The following is a 23,686-nucleotide window of genomic DNA, read 5'->3' as shown; positions in this document are numbered from 1 at the left end:
AGGGGGAAAAGCCCGATATAGCCCATCTTATTTTGTCCTCATCAATTACTGTACTAGCATATTGCCAGTCATATTGTGAGGGTGTTATTGGTACATCCGTCCAGTTCGCCGTTCCAGGAAAGACAGAACCTGGGAAGTGAGTTTCCATAAGAATCTCAGCACTCTCCTGGAGGTTGGCGGCTTTGTCGCCATTTTCCCTCGTCAGGATGCCGATAGTCTTATGGTGGTCATTTGAGAGTGCCTTCTGTAGCCTAGAAGCTAGTGGAAAGTCTTCGACTGCCTCACAATAGGCTCTCCAGGCTTCTTTTGTTTTCGTCTGCAGACTTTTTTGAACTCTCTGAGGTTGGCTTGATATATGTATATGAGCAAAATTTGGAATGAACGACCTGTAATAATTAGCAAAAGCTACGAATCGTTTCGTTTCCTGTGCGTTTTTGGGTACTGGATATTGTTGTAATGCCAGAATTTTTGACTTATCGGGAGATACTCCTGACGCTAAAATTTTGTGACCTAAGTAAATGATTTCTTTTCTGAAAAATTGACATTTGCTCGGGTATTAAATTTACCTTTCGCAACCTGTGCAAAACTTTCATTGAATTTTTTTGTGATCCATCAAACTATTATCCAGGATAATAATATCGTCTAAGTAAACAAAACAACATTCGAAATTTAAACCCGTCATAGCCATAGTTAAAGTCCTTAAGAATACACTGGGACTACTTTCACACCCATTGGCACTCTGGTCATTTGATATTGCCCTGTATTTGTGGTGAAAGCTGTATACTCTCTAGAAGATGAGTAGAGTTCAATTTGGTAATACCCTTGTGCTAGGTCAAGATGGGAAAAATAAATTGCACCTGAAAGTGAATCTAAAATCTCATTAACATTAGCAATAGAAAATGTTTCGTCTTTTAAACATTTATTCAGTAATCTGTAGTCGAAAACAACTCTCCACTTGCGTTCACCATTTTCGTTAAATTTTTTGGGTACTATTAGTAGTGGTGACGACCATGGAGATCTAGCAGGTTCTATTATTTTATCTTTTAACATTTTTTCAATCTGTTTCTCAATTTCCAGTTTTTGTGATTGAGGTAGTCTGTATGGTTTTGTGTACACGGGGGTTGTGTTTTCGTTGAGTTGAATTGAATGTTTATAAATGTTAGTTACTGAAAGTATATCATTGGGTAAATGGAAAACGTCCGCGAATTTCGCACATATATGGTCGAGTGCTCGTTTTTCCTCTCCATTTAGTCCGTCTTTACAAATTGATTTTAAAACTTCTTCCACTCGTTGAACGGATGAAACATTCATATCGTTGTAAGAAATAATTTCGAACAATTTAGCGTCAGCAATTTTCGGTGAAAAATTCTTAATTTCTACTGGTTCTTCTCGCGTGTTCAGAATTTTTACTGGAATTTCATTTCCGTCTACCGGTTTTGAAATAGATCCGGCAACAAAGACACCAATGGCTCTTTCTTGTGGAAATACTATGCATTCAAAATTTTTGTTTATCTTGAAGTACTTGATTATTTCACAGCGCGGGGGAATACTAGTATTTTTATTGAAGTTGGGCTCTATTGGAATTGTAAATTTATTCTCATGAACTGTGAAAGAAAACTCCAAATTTTCATAATCTATGATTGCTGAGTATTTTTTGAAAAAATCTGCACCTTAAATCCCTTGTATGTTATTGTCAAATGATTCTATTATAAAGAATTTATGTGTGAACTCATTTTTGCCGGCTTGTAAAGGTAAGTATAATGACCACAGTATTTTGTATACAGTAATTTCATAAAGGCTGATTTGTGGTTTGAATTTTCCTACGCGCAGACCCACGCGTCGATGTCTTAGGTCTGCGCAAACGACGAGTTTAAGACAGGCATGCAAACCTTCCATAGTTGTCGAATTTCATGGGTTTCACCCAACCTACTGAAAAATTTGTTAGTTTTCTGAATAAAGTGTATTCAAAGCCTGAAGAGATGTCTTATTTAAGGAAGGTAGAAATAAACTATCGAAAGCTTGACCAAAATCAGGAGTCTTCTTTGACCTAGTACCAAAAATTCTGACTGCAACCCCACTAAAGCTTTTCCAGATTTACTATGGGCTATATAGTTTTATTTTTTTCTACTGTACTTATCAGTCAGGTCAGGAGGAAAAACGTATTTGAAATTATTTAGGGACTGCAGGACAGTTGCATACATTCATTTTGGAAATGTCTATACCTTTGTATACATTGTATGGCATGTGTCTGACAAAACAACTACTTCTCTGGCAACTATCCCAACAGATGTTGAATTATATCTCGGACATACGTGCAAAAATCCTTTCTTTGAAGGAACAACTCTGCAAGAGCTGTCTACGAGGAATACCGAGTCCACAGTATACTTATATAACTATACTGTGCCGAGTCCCTGTGTGTATACAACCGTGATAGCATGGTCTGCACTGATGAGGAACACTTCAAAACGGTTCGCAGTTGGTTCCTTGTTCGAATCAGGCGAAGTCCTACTATTTGTCCTAGAGAGCTCTTGCAAAGTTGTTTCTTCAAAGTGAGAATCTTTGCATTTATGTCTGAGGCGACTTGGATTCCGAAAGGTTAACAGTCGTAAGGTATTTTTGATAGTCAAATTTACATTATATAAGAAGTTGCTGACTAATAGGACATGTTTCATTTAGAATAACTGTTTTTAAACTACGCAGCAACTTTTCGGGGTTGATTAGACATCTAGACTTGTATAGATTCAAATATCAACATTTGTCAATATATGTCGAGTTATTAGCTAAAGAAGTAGTTGTTTTCTGTCGGAAAACATATATAATGGTATAGTCAAAATGCATTTGGACTTGTCAGTGATTTTATTATCAATTTTTACTTGGATAAAAGCTGGAAGCAGCAAAACAACCTATTATCTTACAGTGTAAATAATTCATAACTTCCGACTCCGAAAACTCTCACATACATTTATATTTAGTACATACATACAAAAAAATTATTTTTGTATGATTGAACACTACATACTTAATTACTTTTTTACTTCTTCAAGTCCTGAATAGTAACTACATAATTCAGAAAGAATAGGCTCTACAGATTCCTTAATCTTGAGTGATGAATTCGATTAGGAATATTTTTAATAATTGGTCCTTAATATAATCGAATCGGCAAACTCGTCCGCCATCTTGAATTCTCCAATCAATAAATGAATATGGTATATTTGGCCCCAAAAATCACTACAAAGAAATTTCGCATGGATTCGTACCATGGTTCATGAATAACAAAACACGTTCTTTATCTTGTCTTTTTTCTTGTTGAAATGAAAATATATTTTGTCACATTCGAATATGAACATCTGCCGATTCCATGAATTTTTAAAATCTACTTGAAACTTAGTTCATCATTGCCCAAATGATCTGGGTTACTTCAATATTACACAAATGCAAAATTATCATTTGTACAATTTTCTCAGGTGCCCAACATGGTTTTCATAGACTGTTTTTTTTTTGAGCAGTTTATATGAATAGTTGTTATGTTGAGCAGTGTATACACGCTTTGGTTGAGATTGTAGTAGGGAGAAATGTCATTAGTGTCAAATACGTCATCATTATAAAAAATGAAACTCCTGGACACCGACATCAAAGGGACCGACGCTGAGTGAAACTACTGTATACAGAAATACTGTGATAATGACCCTAGCGTATTTGTTGACCCTGAAATTCCATCGATTTTTATTGTGTCTGAATAATCTATTGTAGACAAGTGTCTGTTTACATGTTTGTTGAAAAATGCGATAATCGATGCACCTGAGTCGAGAAGTAAATAAATTCCCTGATTATTATAATTAAATCTGACATAGTTTGAATCGTGTATATCAAAGTTAGCATAATTTTTCAGACTATTGGCCTCGAAAAAATGTTTGTTCTTGTGAGCTGTTTTGATTTGATTCCTCGTTTTCTACACTATTTACTAAAAACATATTTTGTCTTCTGTTGTCTCTTCTAATATTTTGATTTTGTTGGGGACGATAATTTGGTGAGTTTTGAGAGAAACGATTTCTATTCATAGGGTTGTTTTGTCTGTTAACACTATTGAATCTCCCTCGGAAATTGTTGTTTGGGATATACCTTGTATTGTTATGTCTGTTCGAACTGTTTTGATACCTGTTCCCGTTTTGTCCTCTATAACTATTGTTAAATTTTTGAAATGATGATTTTGTTTATTTCGAATGTGAAACATAGCCGGTGGTTGATGGTTGCCTTGAGTGAATTCGTCTTTTGCTCCATTAATTGCGTCTGTCAGTGTGTTGTAATTCCGAGCTTTTATAATAGTTCCAAGTTCTGTATTTTGTATACCTTTTGCGAAAACGTCAATTGCTAGTTTTTCATTCTCTTTCCTGAAAATTTCAATAGAATCTGTGTTGTCACCTGCCTGAGCTAAAGTAAAATCTGACATTAGTGTTTCTATTGATCTTCCGTATTCATCAATACTTGAGTTACCTTGTTTTATATTTCGTAATTTAGTCGAAAGTGTTGGAACTGATTGCTTTGGCAAAAAGTTAGTTTTTAAATCTTTTAATAAATTTGCGACGGTGGTATAATTCTTTTTCATTCGGATTTTATCTCTGTGAGATATGCAAGCTTTAAAAACATTATTTATTACAGATTGTTTGCCTAACGTATCTAACGTAAGTTCATATGATTCAATTCCCTCTATCAACTGATACACACCTTCAGTTGTGCCATTTAATTTTGGCAGTAAGTTAGCTGCCGTTTTGAAATCGAATTTGTCTCCACTCATGATTATTTCTGTAATTATACCTGTATCTATATTAGTGCTAATACCTATTTTCCCAACTGAACTGATCTTATCATCCAAAATATTCTTTACTCCAGTGTCTAGTGGATACTTTCGTTAATCTATGTAAATATAATTCTACTTGAGTATTTCATCCTTAGTTGGCCCGCTATACTATTAAACTTATGAACTAATTCATTAACAAGTGAATTAACATTTTCTTACCTCTGATACCGTCTCTGCGTAGCTGCTTCACTTCGTTTTTCGTAAGAGTCTTTGCGAAGATTTTCTTCAAATTTCACCAGTTGTTCTGCAGCTCCTGTGAACTCCTTCAGAATGTCTTTGCTGCTCATGAGCCCTGGATACTAGCCTATTCTGATATTCTCTTTTTCAGTTGGAATTAATAACTTCTCGAGACCTTCGAAGTTCGCTTAACGCGATTTGTCGTTCCGTTGATGTTTTCATACCATCTCGCATTTTCCTCCATTGGAATTATCATTCCGTCGATGTGTCTGAATTTGGTGGAACTGGATTGATTTGTATTATTCGATCCTGTTCCAGCAGTAGTTTGTATCTGCAGTCTTTCTTCGTTTGTAACTTTTGATCCCCACATTTTTAACTATTTGGTTTTTGCTCAAGTAGAATTGTTGAAAAGACAATTGAATATAATACGAATTTGGTAACCTATTTGAAATGTAAAATATGTGGCTTAAATTTTTATCACAATATCCAGTCATCGGAGATATTAACTCAGGATGTGTAAACCTCAAAGGAAGCTAGCCACTCTCGCCAGCGAAACGTCAGAAAGACATTCCAAAAATCCACACCCGTCAAACACGGATTCAGTTGTATTTCGATCATTCCAATAAACTATCATGCTAGTTTGCTCGATTCCAAAAGAGTAATAATCTCTTTCGAAACCTCGAATCTGAAGTTACAGGCTTGTTTAGAGACCCTCCGAGCATTGAAAAAGTAGATCATCGCGAATACTTGTACCAAAAATGTTAATAGTCATGATCGAAATATGTCCACGACGATACTCTCTAGGAAATTAACAGTGGTGTAGCTTCACCGGAAGTCTTGGTTTAGGTCCTATATTGTAGAATTATTTTTTAGAGCTGGAATATCCTCATATCGTCATTATGAAAGAGAGAGAGAGAGAGAGAGAGAGAGATATACATTCATTATCTGAAAGATTGAACAATCTTGTAGATAAACAAATTAGGGCTTAAAATCTAAGATTTATACAACTAAAATAACTTCACATAGAGTGAGATTGTTAATTGAAAACAGTTTTTTTGTGAAATTATCATATGATAAATAAAAGTTAAAATATAGCAGTTAGTTGGGAATGTATATAATAATATAAAAAAAACGATGAATGAGGCAATAAAAAACACACTCCTCAAAACTCTAGACGATCCTCAAAAAACTCTTCAAGCGAGTAATACCCTTTCCTTGTTAGGATAACCTTCCAGTCCCTCCTGAATTTCGCTTGATTCACACTATTAGTCAGGGTAGCTGGCAGCTTATTATATATTTTTATTCCCGTGAACGCAATAGAATCTTTAACTAGGGTGGATGTTGAAATGGGCAACTTGAGAAGATGTGCTTGTCTAGTACAGTGACTTTTTTCATTTTGGAAGGAACTTTTATTTTTATGTACCAGATAAGACGTTTCTAGAATTAATAAGGAAAATACAGTTAAAATTTCATTTTTTATGAAAAGAGGTCTGCACGGTTCATTCCATTTCTTACCGCACATATTTCTGATTGCTCGTTTTTGCAATACAAACACCGAGTTCATAAGCTGTTTGCAGCATACACCCCAGAATGATATTCCATACCTCAAATGAGAGTCAATCATGGAATAATAAGCATTTTTAGCTGCGTGGTAACCTAGCTCATTTGAGATTATTCTTAACGCATAGCAACCAGAGGAGAGTTTGTTGTTTAGTGCTCTTACATGTTCCTCAAATCTTAGCTCCTGATCGATGTTCATGCCTAAGAATTTTGTGTAGTTTTTGTTGACAATAGCATCGTTTCCCAGCCTCAATTCCGGTAGAGAACACTTAAAAGTCAGGATGTTTGTTTTTTTCAAATTCAAAGACAGAAGATTTGCTCCAAACCAATTTTTTATTTGCTCGAGATCACTTGAAATAGAGTTATGAAGATCTCTCTCGTTTTTGTTGTGCCATAATACTGAGGTGTCATCTGCGAAAAGCGTGAAAGAGCCAGGTATGTTAAGGCTGGTTAAGTCATTTATGTATATCAGGAATAGTAATGGCCCCAAGACTGAGCCTTGGGGTACTCCTGTTTTCACTCCCTGTATACTAGAAACAGAGCTGGTTTTCACATATTGTTGTCGATCGATGAGGTACGATTGGAACCACGATAAACCCTTGTCTCTTACCCCATAGTGGTGAAGCTTTTTTAGCAGTATTCCATGATTTACACAGTCAAAGGCTTTCGACAAATCACAGAACACCGCTGCCGTAGCTTCCCCTGAATTTAAATTGCTGTATGTCTGCTGCAAAAATGAAAATACCGCATCGGTGGTGCTTTTTCCTTCTTGAAATCCGAACTGATTGGAATTTATGATTTCGTTCAAGATCAGGTTTTTGTTCAGTCTTGATTTGACTAATTTCTCAATCAATTTCCCTAGGGCCGGAATGAGCGATATAGGCCTCAAATTGGACGGATCGTCCCTGTCACCCCCTTTATGCAAAGGAATGACAACTGATGTTTTTAGGAAAGACGGGAATATCCCCTGGCTAAACGAGACGTTGATCAAGCGGACTAGCACCTCTAAAGCAGTTGTGGGTAAATTTTCAAAAATTCCCAGAGAAAGATTATCCATTCCTGAGGTCTTTTTGTTTCTCATTCCTCTAATGGTATTCATGACTTCGTAACTATTTGTAGGAAGTAATTCAAAACATTCCCTGATATCCACCTCATGAAGATATGTTAAGGGATCATGTGTACTCCTTTATTTTGCTCGTCAGAGATTCGGCGATAGAACAAAAATAATTGTTTATAATGTCAGGGGATAGAGCGGTTTCAATAGTTTTTTTATTTCTGACCGGGATATTATAAGCTTATATCGTCATAGTTACGCTATCAATAAAGAGGGTCATAACTCCCTTGGGACATTATAGATTTTATAATTCCCTCTACCTTTCACAAGTAAAAATAAATAGAAATGAAAACTGAACCATATTTTATTTATTCACGGCATTACAAATAATAAATGTACAATTTTGAAATGTTCCCTGAAAATTACTTCCGCCACTGGAAACAATTTCTTCTTTTGTATGGCTGGAGCTTCTGTTCACTACAGTCGAGGTACCTGCCTCTTCTGATGACAAAGTAGACAACATACGCGCCGTTTTATTTCTCAATTCGATGCTATCCTCCAAATACCCCTCCGCCACCGTGGAACTTTTCCAACCTCCGTGTCTTTTTAAGTTAGTCATAGTTGCTCCTGCATTGGCTAGAGCAGTAGCAAAAGTGCGACGAAGGCAATGTCCCGTATAGGAAGATAAGTTTGGCAATCCTAAATACATTGCGATTTTGCTGGGGATTTTCCCAAACATGTTTTTCCAATTGGCTGAGATGTACATTTATTTTGTCGGAAGCTCAAAAAAAAATCGTTCAATACCTTTGGGACGCAAAGACATATAAAGTCCTAATAAAGGCAAAGCGGAGAACTCTTTTTCATCCACAACTGTAAATTTCTTCGATACACCAGTTTTACTTTCCGGTACGTTCACTACCATAACGGAATCCCGGTCCTCTATATCCGATATCTTCATATTCAAAAGTTCCTGACTTCTGCATCCTCAAAAATAACCCATAATCAAAACAACCTATAACAAAAAAAAGGAAATAAATACACACAAAAAAGAAAATAAGAAAAAAATTACCTTATGCAATAAATGAATATCATTAGGAGCGTCCTTTAGGAATCTGATAACATCTTTAGAAGATAAAACAGCAGACTTTTTCGGCTTATAACTCTTACTCTTCCGTTTCAAAAAAGCCTGTAGTTCATTGAACTTGGTGATATCTCGTTTCTCATGTATAGTCACCATCGATTTTAGCATTGACCATTTAGTCCATAAAGAATTCGGACTATACGTTTCTGACTGAAACGAATAAACACAATTACTACCAAATCTACTGAAAAACATAGAAAATTCCTTACCAGTTCTTGAAAATATGCCAGAAATACAGTTTCAGTGACATCTTTTGGCATAACATTTTTCCGTGTCAGCCAGTCCAGATATATCTTGTATTCTTTTTGGTATACGGCTTCACTTTTCGATGGAATTATTGATTCTCTTGCTTGTTCAGCTTTTTTCAAAATATCCTCCATTATATTTGGGGTAGAAAACACGTTTTCACCGCAAACACAGCTTGATAACAAAGTTCTGTTTATAAACAAGTAACATAGCAACAACCTAGCAACAAGAAAACTCTACTATAATCAACGGTACCTGATTCAAATATACCGGGAAGGTAATGAATTGGTACATTTTTCCGTTTCAAAAATGACCAAAATTTTATTGAAATCGGTCAGAAATAAAATTATCTATGTACCACGGGAATTAATGAGCCTTAATAACCTCAGGCAATTGCTGTCCCTCGGGCCAGGGGCCCTCGGGACGCAAACTTTGCCATTGGTAATTAAGGCCCTCCTAATTCCCTTGATACATAAATAACTATTATAATGTCAGGGGATAGAGCGGTTTCAATAGTTTTTTTATTTCCTTGTCTATCTATTAATTCATTTACAATGTTCCACGTTTCTCTTGATTTGTTATCCGCTTCATGCATTCTTTCGAAATAGTAATTATGTTTTGCCTTTTTTATCAGTGACCTGTAGATTCTTCTATAATTATTATAGTAGGATAAAAAAGATCCATTCACGCAGTACTTTCTAATATAGTGGAGGCATCTCATGTTTTTGGCAGAGGTTCTGATACCTCTTGAGATCCACGGTTTTTTCTTTTTAATTTTTATGATTTGGGTGGGGAATGCCTTTTCGAAAATTTCACAAATTTTCTTATGGAACACCTCGAAGGATTCCGTGGATAAGAAAATATATTCCCAGTCAAAGTTGGAGCATAAGTAAAAGAACTTGCGATAATTTTTCCTGCTGTACAACTTTCCCCATTTGAATTTTCTTTTATCTTGAAAAGTCTTCAGATTCACTGTACTTGAAATCGCGTCGTGATCTGAGAGATCGGATGACAAGACAGAACATGTTATATTATTTTCATCGAATGTGCTACAGAAATAATCAATTAATGATGAAGAATAACTGGTTATCCTAGTAGGAGATGTAACGTGCATCGTGAGGTTAAAAAAATCAAATAAGTTTGAGAGTTTTTGAGTAGGTGGAGATGGATTATCAAAATTAATGTTTAGGTCACCTGTGAGAATAATATTAGATTTGATAGGAATATTCGAGAAAAGGCACTCTAACTTATGAATGAAAATGTCAGTATTTGATGAAGGCGTTCGATATAAGCAAATTATGTAAAGCGAATGTTTTTTTTTCATAAATCATAGAAAATTCAAAAACCTTCTCTTCGATAATATCGTTATGCTCGAGGACAGAGTTGAAGGATAATGACTCAAAAATGTCGTCGCGAATTAAAATAGCCGTGCCCCCATGTAAAAACCTACTTCTACAGAAAAGGGAGGCGACTGTGTAATTGGGAATTGGCAGTGGTTCTCCCATATTGAGCCAATGTTCAGTCAGGGTAACAATACAGGGGTCTCCCTCGCTTGAAAACATGATGTGCAAATTATAGTTTCGGGCCACGGGAACCACTTTTTAAAAAGACTTTATTTAGATTTACAGACTTTATTGTACAGAAGTTACTCTAACAATCGTACTAACAGAACTGACTCTTCCTTCAAGATAGGTAGCTTTTATAAGTTTATTATAACTTAGTCAGCATTTGATGAATAAGCATAAAGGAGGGTTTTATATACATAACTTGCAGTTCGTCTGTCTTGTTACGGATTGACTGTATATTTAGACAAAACAAAGTCAGAGAAGTGTGTTTCCGTCCTCTAAAAAATTACAGTTTTTTGAGTACCTACTTCAACGGTGCATTCTTTTTGCATAATAGTCTGTAATTTTTGTGTTCGTTTCCATACTCTTTCCTTTGGTGTCTTCGGCATCGACTATTGAGGTTATTAGCTTCGTTGTTAGAATAGACCTTGTTATTAACTCGTTGAATTAACTCGTCAATGAACTAAATGATTTATCTGATCGAAGCGGAATTCGAACTCACGATCTTTGGATCGTAGAATCAAGCTACAGAGGATATAGAGGCGTTTGAGTTTACTTCAGAGTCGAACATAAACAGTTTTTTCATACTAATGTTTTCCTGATACTCATTTCCCGCATGAATGATAAAACACATTTCATGTCTGACAGATGTTCATAAAAAGTGTTTTCTAACGCTACTTTGTCATCGAGATTAACCAATAAACACTTAGTCCTCTAAGCACCGATGTCATATATCCGATGACAAATATATCGCATAAGATAAATGGCATAATCTTGAGCTAATATAATCCAATAACAGTGAAAAACTTAATATATTTTTTTTACAAAGATGACTACTTATTAGTATCCGCTCATCAATTCTAATTTCGAAAACGATCTGGGTTCTATTATTATGTTCAAAGTGTTCTATTCCAGGAAGTAAATAGCTGTATTTTCTAGTGACGTCTCTGAACCACCTGTAGTCCACAAAAAATGTTTCATTCCTTCTTTGCGTCGATAGAATTGTTTCTTGTTGCCTTGCTGATAGCAATTATCCTTGTGTTTTATGAATGGGATTTGCATTACCGATATCCGCCGGACTTTGAACTAAATTTTTTTTATCAGTGATATTTCTTCGATAGTTCATTTTTTGATAGATGAGTTCATGATTTCTTGAAGAAAGATTTTTGGGAAATCGAGTTCAGCATTGGCTGACAAGTAGTTTGTAGAGCGGCCTCTTCTTCATTTTCTCCACTTCACAACTTGGTTTGCACTTTCTTGAGAGTAGCCCTGGTGCTATTGTATTCGCTACTCTCATTTGAAAGATCTTGTCGTTCCCAAGTTTTTTTGAGCTGCACTGTCTCCTTCATGAATCTTCTTCATTGTTCTACGACTGCTGACTCAAACCACTGGTCAGATAAGTTCCACAGTTTTCACGACTACTTTTGATGCCAACATATTACTGGATAGACGCAAAAAGCGGAATATTTTGTCTTGAATCATCCTTCAAACTAGATCAATTTCGAAAATTCACTGCAGATTATAGTTTCTACTATCACAGGTTTACTGTTTTGGTTAGTTTCCGAGTTTTCCGTGGTCTTTTTCGGTTACAATCTGATGTTTCACTTCGACTACGCCACTGTAGATGACTGTCGCAGTTGCAGTTGAAACGTTTGGAGATTGTAACCAAAGAATATCACACCAAAACCCGGAAACCAACCAAAATAGTCGATCATTGTGCTTTCCTTTTACCCAACTCATTAGGACTTTTTCATGCAACACTGACAGTAAATTACTCATCAGGGCGATGATCGACTATAGTCGACATAAGCGTAAATGAAAAGCCACAGTGACGAAGCCCAGTTCAATTTCAGGAAAAATTGAGGCAACTATGGCAAGTTTGAAATGGAATACGCTTTACAATTACTTTAAAAATGGATTGATAGAATGTGAAGCCTGTATGTGAAAAATGTCGTTTGATCAGCAACTAAAAAATCGAATATTTGTCCATTATTTTCATTGAAGGAAATTTACAGACTTACACTAGAATTTTAATAGAAGGTGACTGTAGTACAATAACTATTGAATGTTTTATTTTATAGTGATAAACAAAAATCTGGTAATTTAAAGAGAACACAGGCAAGTAAATGTTCTCGAAGGTTATAGAAACTTGATATGAACCGAATTTTCAATCATTTTGAATAAAGGCAACCTACTTTCTGTGAACATTACAGAATATATCTTCAGACATAAAAATAAGTACTCTGCTGAAAGAATAGTAACAAATAGCTAAAATTAGATTTCATATGTTCACCGTCAGTAATATAATATACCAACGCTCTTTTATTCTTTTAAAAGCGTTATGTTCTTATAAGACAAGCTAAGGTATGTTAAACTCTTGCCATACTTTTAGGTTTATGGACAGTCTCTTGGTTTCTCAGTATTTTTCTTTTCATTTTTGCAATGATTTTGATAGCACGGTCAGTCTTTTGACTTTGTAGATCTTTCATCCGATGTTTTCTGATTCCACAGCAATCACCCCTGTAAATGATAGTTCGGTAGGACTAGCCATTTCGCAATGTTTGATGATAACAGGTTGGTTGCAATTTGGAATTCGACAACTGGGAGACGTAATTCAACAACTGACAAGTGTAGAGAGAATTCTCCAGTATACCAAATTAGATACGGAAGGGCCATTTGAAACACCGGGAGGTGAGTTATAGCTATTTATAATTATGTTGATTTTCATTTTTCATTCAGTTAGTGGATTCAGAACATAACATCCCCTTACATATTGGAGGGCCTAACGGCAAGAGATTCAAAGGGTAAATCGATATCAAATAAAAATGTTCTGTAACGATAAAGTAAATGCCGAAAATGTCAGACAACATCCCTACAATGATACATATTTAATATCGAATTTTAAAAATTCTGTTTCCTTTTACATCATTCTCATCTGGTTTTTTATATTTGAACTCATTATAACTTATAAACTGGTTGAAATACAATGAAAAGGACTAATTGATTCTCTATCGATCAAAGAACAAATTCAGCCCAAATTCAAATTCTTACTCAATTATTTATTCCATTTATAATATTTGTTTATGAAAAACATTTCAAGATTTTCATTTCAGCTCATCAATTTTACTTCAAATCTATCATTTTATGATTTATGAATAAACATGAGTTAACAAGAAAAAAATTCCTTGAGTTTATCAGCCTAAGCATCTCACAAACAAAATTGAACTAGAAATTTGAGTTTATTTTGATTTTTATGTTAATATTTGTTTACATTGATGAAATATTTCATTCCATTTCAGATTACTGCCTTTTCTGAGAACTTTTCTCAGATGGTGGCTCATAATCTTCAGTATTAACTTGCGATTCTTTCACAAGCTCTGTAACGAACAGTAGATACTTAGCTGTAGCAGTATCGTTTTCATTCCTACGGTGGAATTTGTCACCTTTTTACGATTTCCACAAATATCTCCTTTGCGATGTTTGTGAAGAGAAAAACAAGGAAATCCGGCATTTCGGCATCCACATTTTATGGAACAATTTTTAATGCAATCGCAGTGTTTTGATCGGCAAATACATACAGGCTGTCCCTGGACTTCCTCTTTTCCTCTCTGGAATGTATAGATGGGGTCAAAATATCACCAGTACTTCATATAACTTTTTTTCCTAAAAGTCTTCGTAACCAAGTTACGGGCCCTCGAAGTTACAAAATGAAAAATGTTTTTCTTTGATAACTTTTCAAGTGAATTTTCAAAATCATCCAAATTTTGGTAATTGACTTAACAAATGAATTCCGTCGATGAGCTTTCATGCAGGAGTCAGTTGTTTTGCTACAAAGTCAGGAACGGACTACCCCCGATGGTCCACACCCCAAAACTTTGAAATGACAGATATTTTTCAATATTTTTCAACAATATAAGGTTACTTGGACAATTTTATGAATAAAAGTACTCGTGTGGAAAGTCGATCGGAGCAACGAGTCTTGATAAAAATGTCGTTCTACTCGACGACATCAAACCCGCTCGTCCACCATTATTTGAAATGAATAATTATCAAAGCAGAAATAATAATGATAACGTTAATTCAACAACATTTATAACAGGAATAATACAAAGTATGCTAAAATGAAGTCGTAAACAAAAAGTACAGTACCTATATGGAAGTTTAAGTCACAATTGTGATAGCAGATATTTTTTCAAAAGAAATATCAAGTTCTGTAGATTCGTGGTGTTTTCAAACTAACAAGCTACTCTACTATGAAATATCGAATTCATTCCATATTTTGTATGTACATAATACGTGTGGAATAATCACGTTTCGTGTTGATCAGTTATCTGAATCTCATGAAACTCAACATTCGAATGTTTCAAATTCTTCTTCACAGCTAAACTGTTGAGGAGTTTCACTGATAATTATAATTTTATGGGAGAAATTCTTTAACACGAATCTAAATTTAGCTGAAAAAACGCACATCGGAAAAAATATTTACTATACTAATAAAAAGCAAACGAATGAACTACAAAAACGGCTGCACATGATCAGGTGAAAAATATCCAGGGAATATATGTTCCATTTCTTTCACAGATCTTGAAAAAAAAACCTTTTAGAAAGTTTTGATAAAAAATGAGAAACTGGAATGCGATTTTGTTTTGTTGAGTGGTGCGTTGTCATATGACTATCATTGTATTGTCAATATTCTATAGGATATTTTGAATTTTTTTGATATGGCCGAACAGTTTACATTCAATGAATATGCAGATATGCATGTATTTTATGGACGAGCATTTTGTAATGCTGCAGAAGCTCGTCGTCTGTATTCCGAGCATTTTCCCAATCGAACGGTACCGTCAAGAGAAACATTCGAGCGTGTCGATCGCAGCTTGAGGGAGACAGGTATGTAATAATTGATAATTAATTTGAGCACGTTGTTTTATTTCGATATTATTGTAGGTACAGTTTTGCCAAAACGAGGTGGTGAGGGCGCTCCTAGGACTGTACGTACCGTTGTATTGGAGGAAAATATTTTGGAAGCCGTCGCTGATGATCCTTCAATGAGCATCAGAAATCTATCAGAACAGTTCCATACATCCAAGTCCACTATTCATAGAATAATTAGGGAACAACTGCTCCACCCATGTCACATCCAGAAGGTACATGCCATGACACCTCAAGATTTTCCAGCACGACTGGAATATGCCAATTGGTTCATGAATAGGCAAAGAGAGGATATGACTTTTATTAATCGAGTTTTATTCACTGATGAAGCAGGTTTCAGTAGAGATGGAGTTATCAACTCTCATAATCTCCATATATGGGCCGAAGAAAATCCCCATGGGATATTGCAAACCAAACACCAACGGAAATTCAACGTGAATGTTTGGGCTGGTATCATAGGAAACCGTCTTATAGGACCATTCGTTCTACAGGACCGATTGAATGGAGAACGTTATTTGGAGTTCATTCAGAACGATTTGAATGGACTTTTGGAACATGTTCCATTGCAAACCCGAAGAGATATGTAGTTTATGCATGATGGCGCTCCTCCTCATTTTAGGTAGTTTGATTGTGCGTGACCATCTGAACCATATTTTCCACAATAGATGGATTGGTAGAGGTGGGCCATATTCATGGCCATCGCGGTCTCCGGATTTAAATCCATTGGATTTCTTTCTGTGGGGGCATCTAAAAGCCTTGTTTACGCTACACCTATTCACACAAGAGATGCATTGTTGAATAGAATAACATTACATTGTGAAGCCATACGAAACGACCCTGGAATGCTATTTCAAGTACAGAGAGGGTGTCTTCGCAGACTAAGAAAATGTATAGAGAGAGAAGGTGATCATATCGAGCAGTTTCTGTAGCGGAGTTTTCATTTTTGTTTGCTCTTGAGGCTCTTGAGTTTCGTTAGTTAAACGTGTTTGCATTATAAAAATTCGTTATGAACATTTTACCTATCATTTCCATTTTCCTTAAAAACTAATATTTTCGAATAATGGTAGACATCTCAGCATAAATGTTGTTGAATTAACGTTATCATTATTATTTCTGCTTTGATAATTATTCATTTCAAATAATGGTGGACGAGCGGGTTTGATGTCGTCGAGTAGAACTACATTTTTATCAAGACTCGTTGCTCCGATCGACTTTCCACACGAGTACTTTTATTCATAAAATTGTCCAAGTAACCTTATTTTGTTGAAAAATATCTGTCATTTCAAAGTTTTGGGGTGTGGACCATCGGGGGTAGTCCGTTCCTGACTTTGTAGCAATACAACTGACTCCTGCATGAAAGCTCATCGACGGAATTCATTTGTTTAGTCAATTACCAAAATTTGGATGATTTTGAATATTCACTTGAAAAGTTATCAAAGGAAAACATTTTTCATTTTGTAACTTCGAGGGCACGTTACTTGGTAACGAAGGATTTTAGGAAAAAAAGTTATATGAAGTACTGGTGATATTTTGACCCCATCTATACATTCCCGAGAGGAAAAGAGGAAGTCCAGGGACACCCTGTATATTCCGTCTTTAACCAGCTTCAACCTTCCAGATTCAGCTCATTACTGAGCCAATATTGCACTTGGTAATACACTCTGAAGAAATGGAAACTCTCATAGATTCCATAAAGTTGTTTTGGAGAAGCATGTGGCTTCCACATTATCATGTTCAAGTGATTGGGTTTCAATGCAATCAATAATGTAGGCAGATCAGATCAATGTCGGTTACAACCACAACAATTTCCTCATTAGGATTTCTCTCAATAAGATTTATGGCCGTTTGAATCTGCATCTTCTTTCGCTTGTTTTATTATTAAGTATGTTTCGGCAACAAGAATACTTTTCAATTCAGTTATGAAACTAGATTCGTTTTTGATATTGCATTAAAACAATATTTTTCTCAGTAAGTCTCATGTTCACTTCAAATGAAATTTTCGATGTGACTTTTTTGTAGCTTCGCTTTTCACAAGTATCAAGTTTTTGGCGTGCTGGTGTGACAACGACATGTTGATCGGAAGATTCCCACTTGATATTGTCATTATTTCTGTCGCATAAGCATAAGGCATACTTTCGAGAATTCTTGTTACACTTGATATCATACAGCGATCATGCGATAATCATTAAGCTCCAGTGTGGATAGTACCTACGCATCAGCATCTGTCCAATTGTCACGTCCGTCCATTTTCCTGTCCAAGCTTTATTAGTTCTACGAACGGTGAAGTGTCCCCCATCGATGAATAATGTAAAATCAATTCGATCCATGCTGTCTTCCAATGTACTCTTAGCCTCAATATATTGCATAGCTAACGAGATGAAGTTAAAATATTTATTATCAACATAATCAAAACAAACCAAAAAAATTTAAACTACAATAATTTTTACACTCAATCACAACACAACAAAGTTTTTGTTTCGGGGTTGAAATTAGATGATTTCAATGTATTTCCACGTGTTAAAACCGAAAGTGACCATAAAAATTATATATTAGCTCTTGTTTTCAAGATATAGTATCATTATATTATATATATATGTATATTGAGTTTTCAACAAATGAAATATTTCATCACCAACAGTTGGTACACATGTTTGTTTACATAACACCCCTCTCATCAGCTGTTCTTAAGTAGTAAACATAACCTATGTGAGTTTGTCAATTGTACGCACGTGGCTGCTATTGAAATTATCGTGTGAAGTTGATTTTTAAATTAATTTAAGTGCTGATCTGAAATGCCTCGAAAGTGTGTGAATTCTGTCGATGGCTTTTGCTATATATGTGGTGAAATAACATTTAAGGCTCAGAAACGTAAAATGACACCTATCGTTAAGACAGCCTATGAACATTATTTTGGTGTGAAAGTTGGGGACCAAGATAAATCATGGGCTCCTCATATATGTTGTAATTCTTGTTCCGTCATATTGCGAGAGTGGCTGAAAAATAAAAACCGGGCAATGGCTTTTGCAGTACCTATGGTTTGGCGTGAGCCTACCAATCATACAGACGACTGTTATTTCTGCTTAACTCCTCCCATTAAGCAAGGTTTGTCTATGAAGAAAAGAGGAACGGTTAAATACCCTAATCTCCCATCTGCTCTTGGGCCTGTACCACACTCAGACAATTTGCCAGTCCCTTCTCCACCCCAAAACTATGAAATTTTAGAGGAAGGTGATGAAGACTGTTTAGAAGGAGCAACCCATCCTTCTACATCCTATGACCCTGATTTTGAGGTAAGCGATAGGTCTAGTGATCCGCACAGAATTAGTCAAGCAGAGTTGAGTGACCTTATAAGAGATCTTCGCTTGTCTAAGGAAGAGGCTGAGCTGTTAGGGTCAAGACTATAACAGTGGAATCTTCTAAAACATGATGTGAAAATATATCAGTACAGACAGCGTCAAAAAGATTTACTTCCTTTTTTTGAGAAAAAAGAAAACCTCGTAGTTTGTTCTGATGTTAATGGTTTGATGGACTGCTTGAATTTGGATCACACTCCATCTGAATGGAGACTGTTTATAGACTCTTCAAAACTAAGCTTAAAAGCTGTACTTCTGCATAATGGAAATCAGCTACCCTCTATTCCTATAGGTCATGCAGTTCACATGAAGGAAACGTATATAAATATGAAAACACTTCTCCAATCAATCAAATATGAACAACACAAGTGGCACATCTGTGGTGATCTGAAAGTCATTGCTATACTCCTAGGAATGCAATTAGGGTTCACCAAGTACTGTTGTTTTTTGTGTCTGTGGGACAGTCGGGATAGAAAATCTCACTATAAAAAAATGAACTGGCCTACACGAGACCTAAACCCTAATGAGAAAAATGTAGTTTACGAGCCTCTTTTAGATCCTAAGGATGTTCTCCTTCCCCCATTACATATTGAGTTGGGACTAATGAAAAACTTTGTGAAGGCCATGGACCAGGAAGGACAAACTTTTAAGTACTTGAGAGCAAAGTTTCCCAGGTTGAGTGATGCTAAAGTCAAGGAAGGCATCTTTATTGGGCCTCAAATCCGTGAAATCGTAAATGATCCTGCTTTTGACATGATTTTAACAGGAAATGAAAAAAGAGCCTGGGAAGCCTTCAAGGGGGTTGTACATGGGTTTTTAGGTAACAAAAGAGATGATAACTTCACAGCATTGGTTAAAGAGCTTCTTCAAGCTTACCACCAACTTGGATGCAACATGTCCTTAAAAATTCATTTTCTTCACTCTCATCTTAATTTCTTCCCACAAAACTGTGGAGCTGTGAGTGACGAACATGGAGAAAGATTCCATCAAGACATTGCCTCAATGGAACAGAGATATCAGGGCCGTTGGAATGAAGCAATGCTTGCAGACTACTGCTGGTCTGTGTGTAGGGATGCTCCAGAAGTGTTTTATAAAAGACAAGCTAAACGACAGCGATCTTACAATGAATCGGATGGACTTAATTGAAATTTGGTAGTACAAACTTCTTTTATTTGTCAAAACATTAAGAATAATGTTTTTTTTTTTATTAATTTTGTACTTAAAATATTCTAAAAGAAACATGACAATATTGTTTTATGTACTTTCACTTTTCACGTATAGTATAACTACTCTTTAAGATTAAGTACTGTGTATCTCGAAAACCAGAGCTAATAAAAATTTTTCATTAGTATTTTCGTTTTTATCACCCCAAAATTAGTAGAAATTGACTAATTTAGTGTAGGAAACATTCAAAAAATATTTTTTTGTTGTGTTGTATAATTTGTGAACGCGTCACCTCACAAACCGATTTCAGTCCTTCTTTTCTTCACAATTATTGTTACTCTAGTCGTTTCAGTGATATATCCAGATTTCTCTTCAATCTAATTTTCCTCTTTTAGTTTTTGCTTCTTGTTCTTTCCCTACTTTTTTTTCATCTTTCCGTCATAGTTGGCATTGAATTCACCATTCATAACTGAATCAGTTCTTCAATTGTCAGCTTATACCGCCCATGTCACATATGTTAAGCCTACGTCTTCTTTAAATAGTTTACATTAGTTGTAGCTGAACGACTTCTATCGATATAACCAACATTTATTTCGATACTCATACTTCAATGAAAGTCAAGTCTCAGGTGACACAATTATTTTTTATACGCCTTTTGAATAACTTTCATCAGTAACCAAAATACTCCTCAATGACAAATTATGTTGAGAAAAATTTTAGACACCTTGTAGATGTTATTGACGAATCACGAATATTTTGTAAACAAGATCGTGTAATATCGTTAAATACCTGGGGGAATTGAAACTTCAAGAAGATATTTGAAAGATACCATATAATGTCCCATCTCGCCAAATAATAACAAAAAAATGTATAGTATATACGGCAACATTAAGGAAAAACGTTGCCTCGTATCAATTAGATTTTTGTATGAGTCTGGTTCATGTCAAATTGAAACAATTATCTTTTAATGTCCATCAAAATGATCACAGAAATGCCGGAATAATCCTTCTATTTGTAGGTACTTCATTACCAAATTCTTGGCCAACTGACGGCAAAATAAAATTCAATAACGTGTCGCTGAAATACGTTGAAAATGATCCACCAGTTTTAAATGATCTCAACTTTACAGTAGAATCAGGAGAGAAGGTAAGTGTTGACGCCTTTGTGTGTTTTTTCTATAAATAATTTCGTGGGGTTAAAAGATAGTAAATTTTGTATCAACTAATATCCACAGATTGCGATGATAAAGAGCATATTATTTAGATGATGCAATCATCCTATAATTCATCAATGTCCATGACGTATTAAAGGAACACTTTGTTGTGAGATTTTCACTTAACAGTTTTACAAAAACGCAACACGCGTTGCGTGTAAAGACACGCCTGAAGAAGCTATTATATAGCGATAAGCCATTTCTCAAAAATTACTTAGTCTTTTCCAAAAAATAATTATCATTAAAAACATTTTGTTGCTTCAAAATTAGAGTGCAAAATCAAAATATTAATTATTTCTTGTGCATCTAGCAAATTTAGGAATCGAGTACTTTACCTATTGAATAGGAATATGATGACATTATACTAAAAAGTATTCTTGAATTCCTGTTTTTGACTGACCTGAATAGAATCGATTCAAAAAATATTTCTCAAGTTAACCAAGTATCGTCTCGAATTTCACTAGTTCGGACTTCCATTGTCTATTATATAAAATGATTTGAAATCCCTGAAACAAGTAAAAAAGAATAATTAAAAAGAATAGTTGAAAATAACAATTATATTAAGCAACAATAAACCTGAAATGAAATGATAGTGAAATAACCTACAAGTGAAAATATAATAATTGAATAAATAAAAATTAAAGGAATGCAAAAAAGAAAATAATAAAAAATAAAAAAGTGTAGAGATTCCAAGTCACGTTAGTTCACGACGTTTCGATTGTTTTTATCTACAATCGTCTTCGGGTGATGACTGGACTGATTCCTCCGAGAGATGATTATTTTATAGGTCGTTGAAATACTTTCACTTTCTCTACTTTCCATTTTCCGCTTCACTGATTCCGTGAGAGATGACCGATTTGGCGGGGGTTGGTCATTTTTCGTTTGATGATGGGTTTCCATATGTTTCGTATATCTACGCTGGCCTGGCTGAATACGTTGTTGGACAACATGTATGCGGCTTCCTTAAATTTTCTCCTGAACCAATGTTCCTCTCTGTGCAAGATCTCAGCTTGGGACCACTCGATGTTGTGTTGATGGGTCCAAACATGGTCTGCTATTCCTGATTTGCTGGTTTCTCCTCGCTGTGTGTGCTTCTTGTGCTCGGCAATGCGAACATTCAATGGCCTCTTAGTTTCACCAATATAGGATTTTCCGCACTCACAGGGTATCCGGTAAATGCAATTCTTGGAATCGCAGTCCGCGTTTGGGGGCCTGGTTTTCGTGAGGCTGCTACGGATAGTGTTACCGGATCTGAAACAGGTTCTAATGTTGTACTTGGAACCAATTCTTCTTATCCTCTCCGATAATCCTCTGATGTAGGGAAGTGCAAGCACTGGTTGTGACGGCTTCTCTTCCTTGCGAGGCTCCTGCTGTCTTTTAGCCAAAGTCTTTTCTACCATCGCTTTGGAGTATCCATTCCGCTGAAGATCATTTTTGATGATGTCTAGTTCCTTTTCGAGACCTTCCTTTGTATTACAGAGCCCAAAAGCACGGTCCAATAGAGTCTTGATGATTCCTCTTTTTGTTGATTGATGGTGGTTGGATTCGTGGTTCAGATACTGTCCCATATGAGTGGGTTTTCGGTATACAGATGTTTCCCACTTAGTGTCGGTCCTCTTCACCAAAACGTCTAAGAATGGCAATTCATTGTGGATTTCCTTCTCCATTGTGAAAGTGATGGACGGTCTCATGCTGTTGATGTGTTTCAGAAAGGCGTCTAGTTCCGTATTCTCATGGTTCCATATTATGAAGGTGTTGTCAACATATCTCAACCAGACTCGAGGTTTCTTGTGGGCTTTTTCAATGGCCAGAGTTTCAAACCACTCCATTCAGCCAGGCCAGCGTAGATATACGAAACATATGGAAACCCATCATCAAACGAAAAATGACCAACTCCCGCCAAATCGGTCATCTCTCACGGAATCAGTGAAGCGGAAAATGGAAAGTAGAGAAAGTGAAAGTATTTCAACGACCTATAAAATAGTCATCTCTCGGAGGAATCAGTCCAGTCATCACCCGAAGACGATTGTAGATACCAACAATCGAAACGTCGTGAACTAACGTGACTTGGAATCTCTACACTTTTTTATTTTTTATTATTTTCTTTTTGCATTCCTTTAATTTTTATTTATTCAATTATTATATTTTTACTTGTAGGTTATTTCACTATCATTTCATTTCAGGTTTATTGTTGCTTAATATAATTGTTATTTTCAACTATTCTTTTTAATTATTCTTTTTTACTTGTTTCAAGGATTTCAAATCATTTTATATAATAGACAATGGAAGTCCGAACTAGTGAAATTGATCACGAAACATTGTCAATCACCTTCAAACAAAAGTATCGTCTCCTTACGAATACACATCATCAAACCGTGAAACTTTTGCTGTCTCGAATTTGTGAAATGAGTTGGTAGAACTGAGGC

At 35.5% G+C, this 23,686-nt stretch overlaps 2 protein-coding genes across 9 annotated transcripts in view; one reads left to right on the top strand and one right to left on the bottom strand.

Annotated features, from left to right (window-relative positions):
• LOC111516494 (ATP-binding cassette sub-family C member 4) overlaps nt 1-23,686 on the top strand; it is a 259,489-nt gene that overhangs the window by 211,118 nt on the left and 24,685 nt on the right. For 7 of the 8 annotated variants that reach the window (XM_074178633.1, XM_074178626.1, XM_074178629.1 and 4 more), the window contains 2 exons: nt 13,110-13,289; nt 21,066-21,193. In XM_074178633.1, coding sequence (XP_074034734.1) covers nt 13,110-13,289; nt 21,066-21,193 — 308 coding nt within the window. The remainder of the gene's footprint in view (nt 1-13,109; nt 13,290-21,065; nt 21,194-23,686) is intronic. The other variant, XM_074178631.1, reaches the window with a different exon arrangement.
• Nucleotides 7,878-9,462, bottom strand: LOC141483785 (uncharacterized). The gene is made up of 3 exons (XM_074178635.1): nt 8,997-9,462; nt 8,716-8,937; nt 7,878-8,658 (listed from the first exon to the last, which is right to left on the bottom strand). Exons 1-3 carry the CDS (start codon nt 9,165-9,167, stop codon nt 8,632-8,634), a joined length of 420 nt encoding a protein of 139 aa, XP_074034736.1. The 5' UTR covers nt 9,168-9,462; the 3' UTR covers nt 7,878-8,631.

This window comes from Leptinotarsa decemlineata, unplaced genomic scaffold, assembly GCF_025532065.1.
Source record: "Leptinotarsa decemlineata unplaced genomic scaffold, Ldec_3_MD MMD2_tig00004204_RagTag_RagTag, whole genome shotgun sequence".
Lineage (NCBI taxonomy): Eukaryota > Metazoa > Arthropoda > Insecta > Coleoptera > Chrysomelidae > Leptinotarsa > Leptinotarsa decemlineata.
Note: the sequence above shows the minus strand (reverse complement) of the source record. Positions and strands in the feature narration are given on the sequence as shown.

Bases quoted from the DNA above. Each gene is read 5' to 3' on its own strand.
- LOC141483785 (XM_074178635.1), bottom strand. From the start codon at position 9,167: ATGGAGGATATTTTGAAAAAAGCTGAACAAGCAAGAGAATCAATAATT. The intron at 8,938-8,996 runs GTAAGGAATTTT...TATTCGTTTCAG, and splicing joins TGGCATATTTTCAAGAACTG to TCAGAAACGTATAGTCCGAA. The intron at 8,659-8,715 runs GTAATTTTTTTC...TTTTTGTTATAG, and splicing joins ATATTCATTTATTGCATAAG to GTTGTTTTGATTATGGGTTA.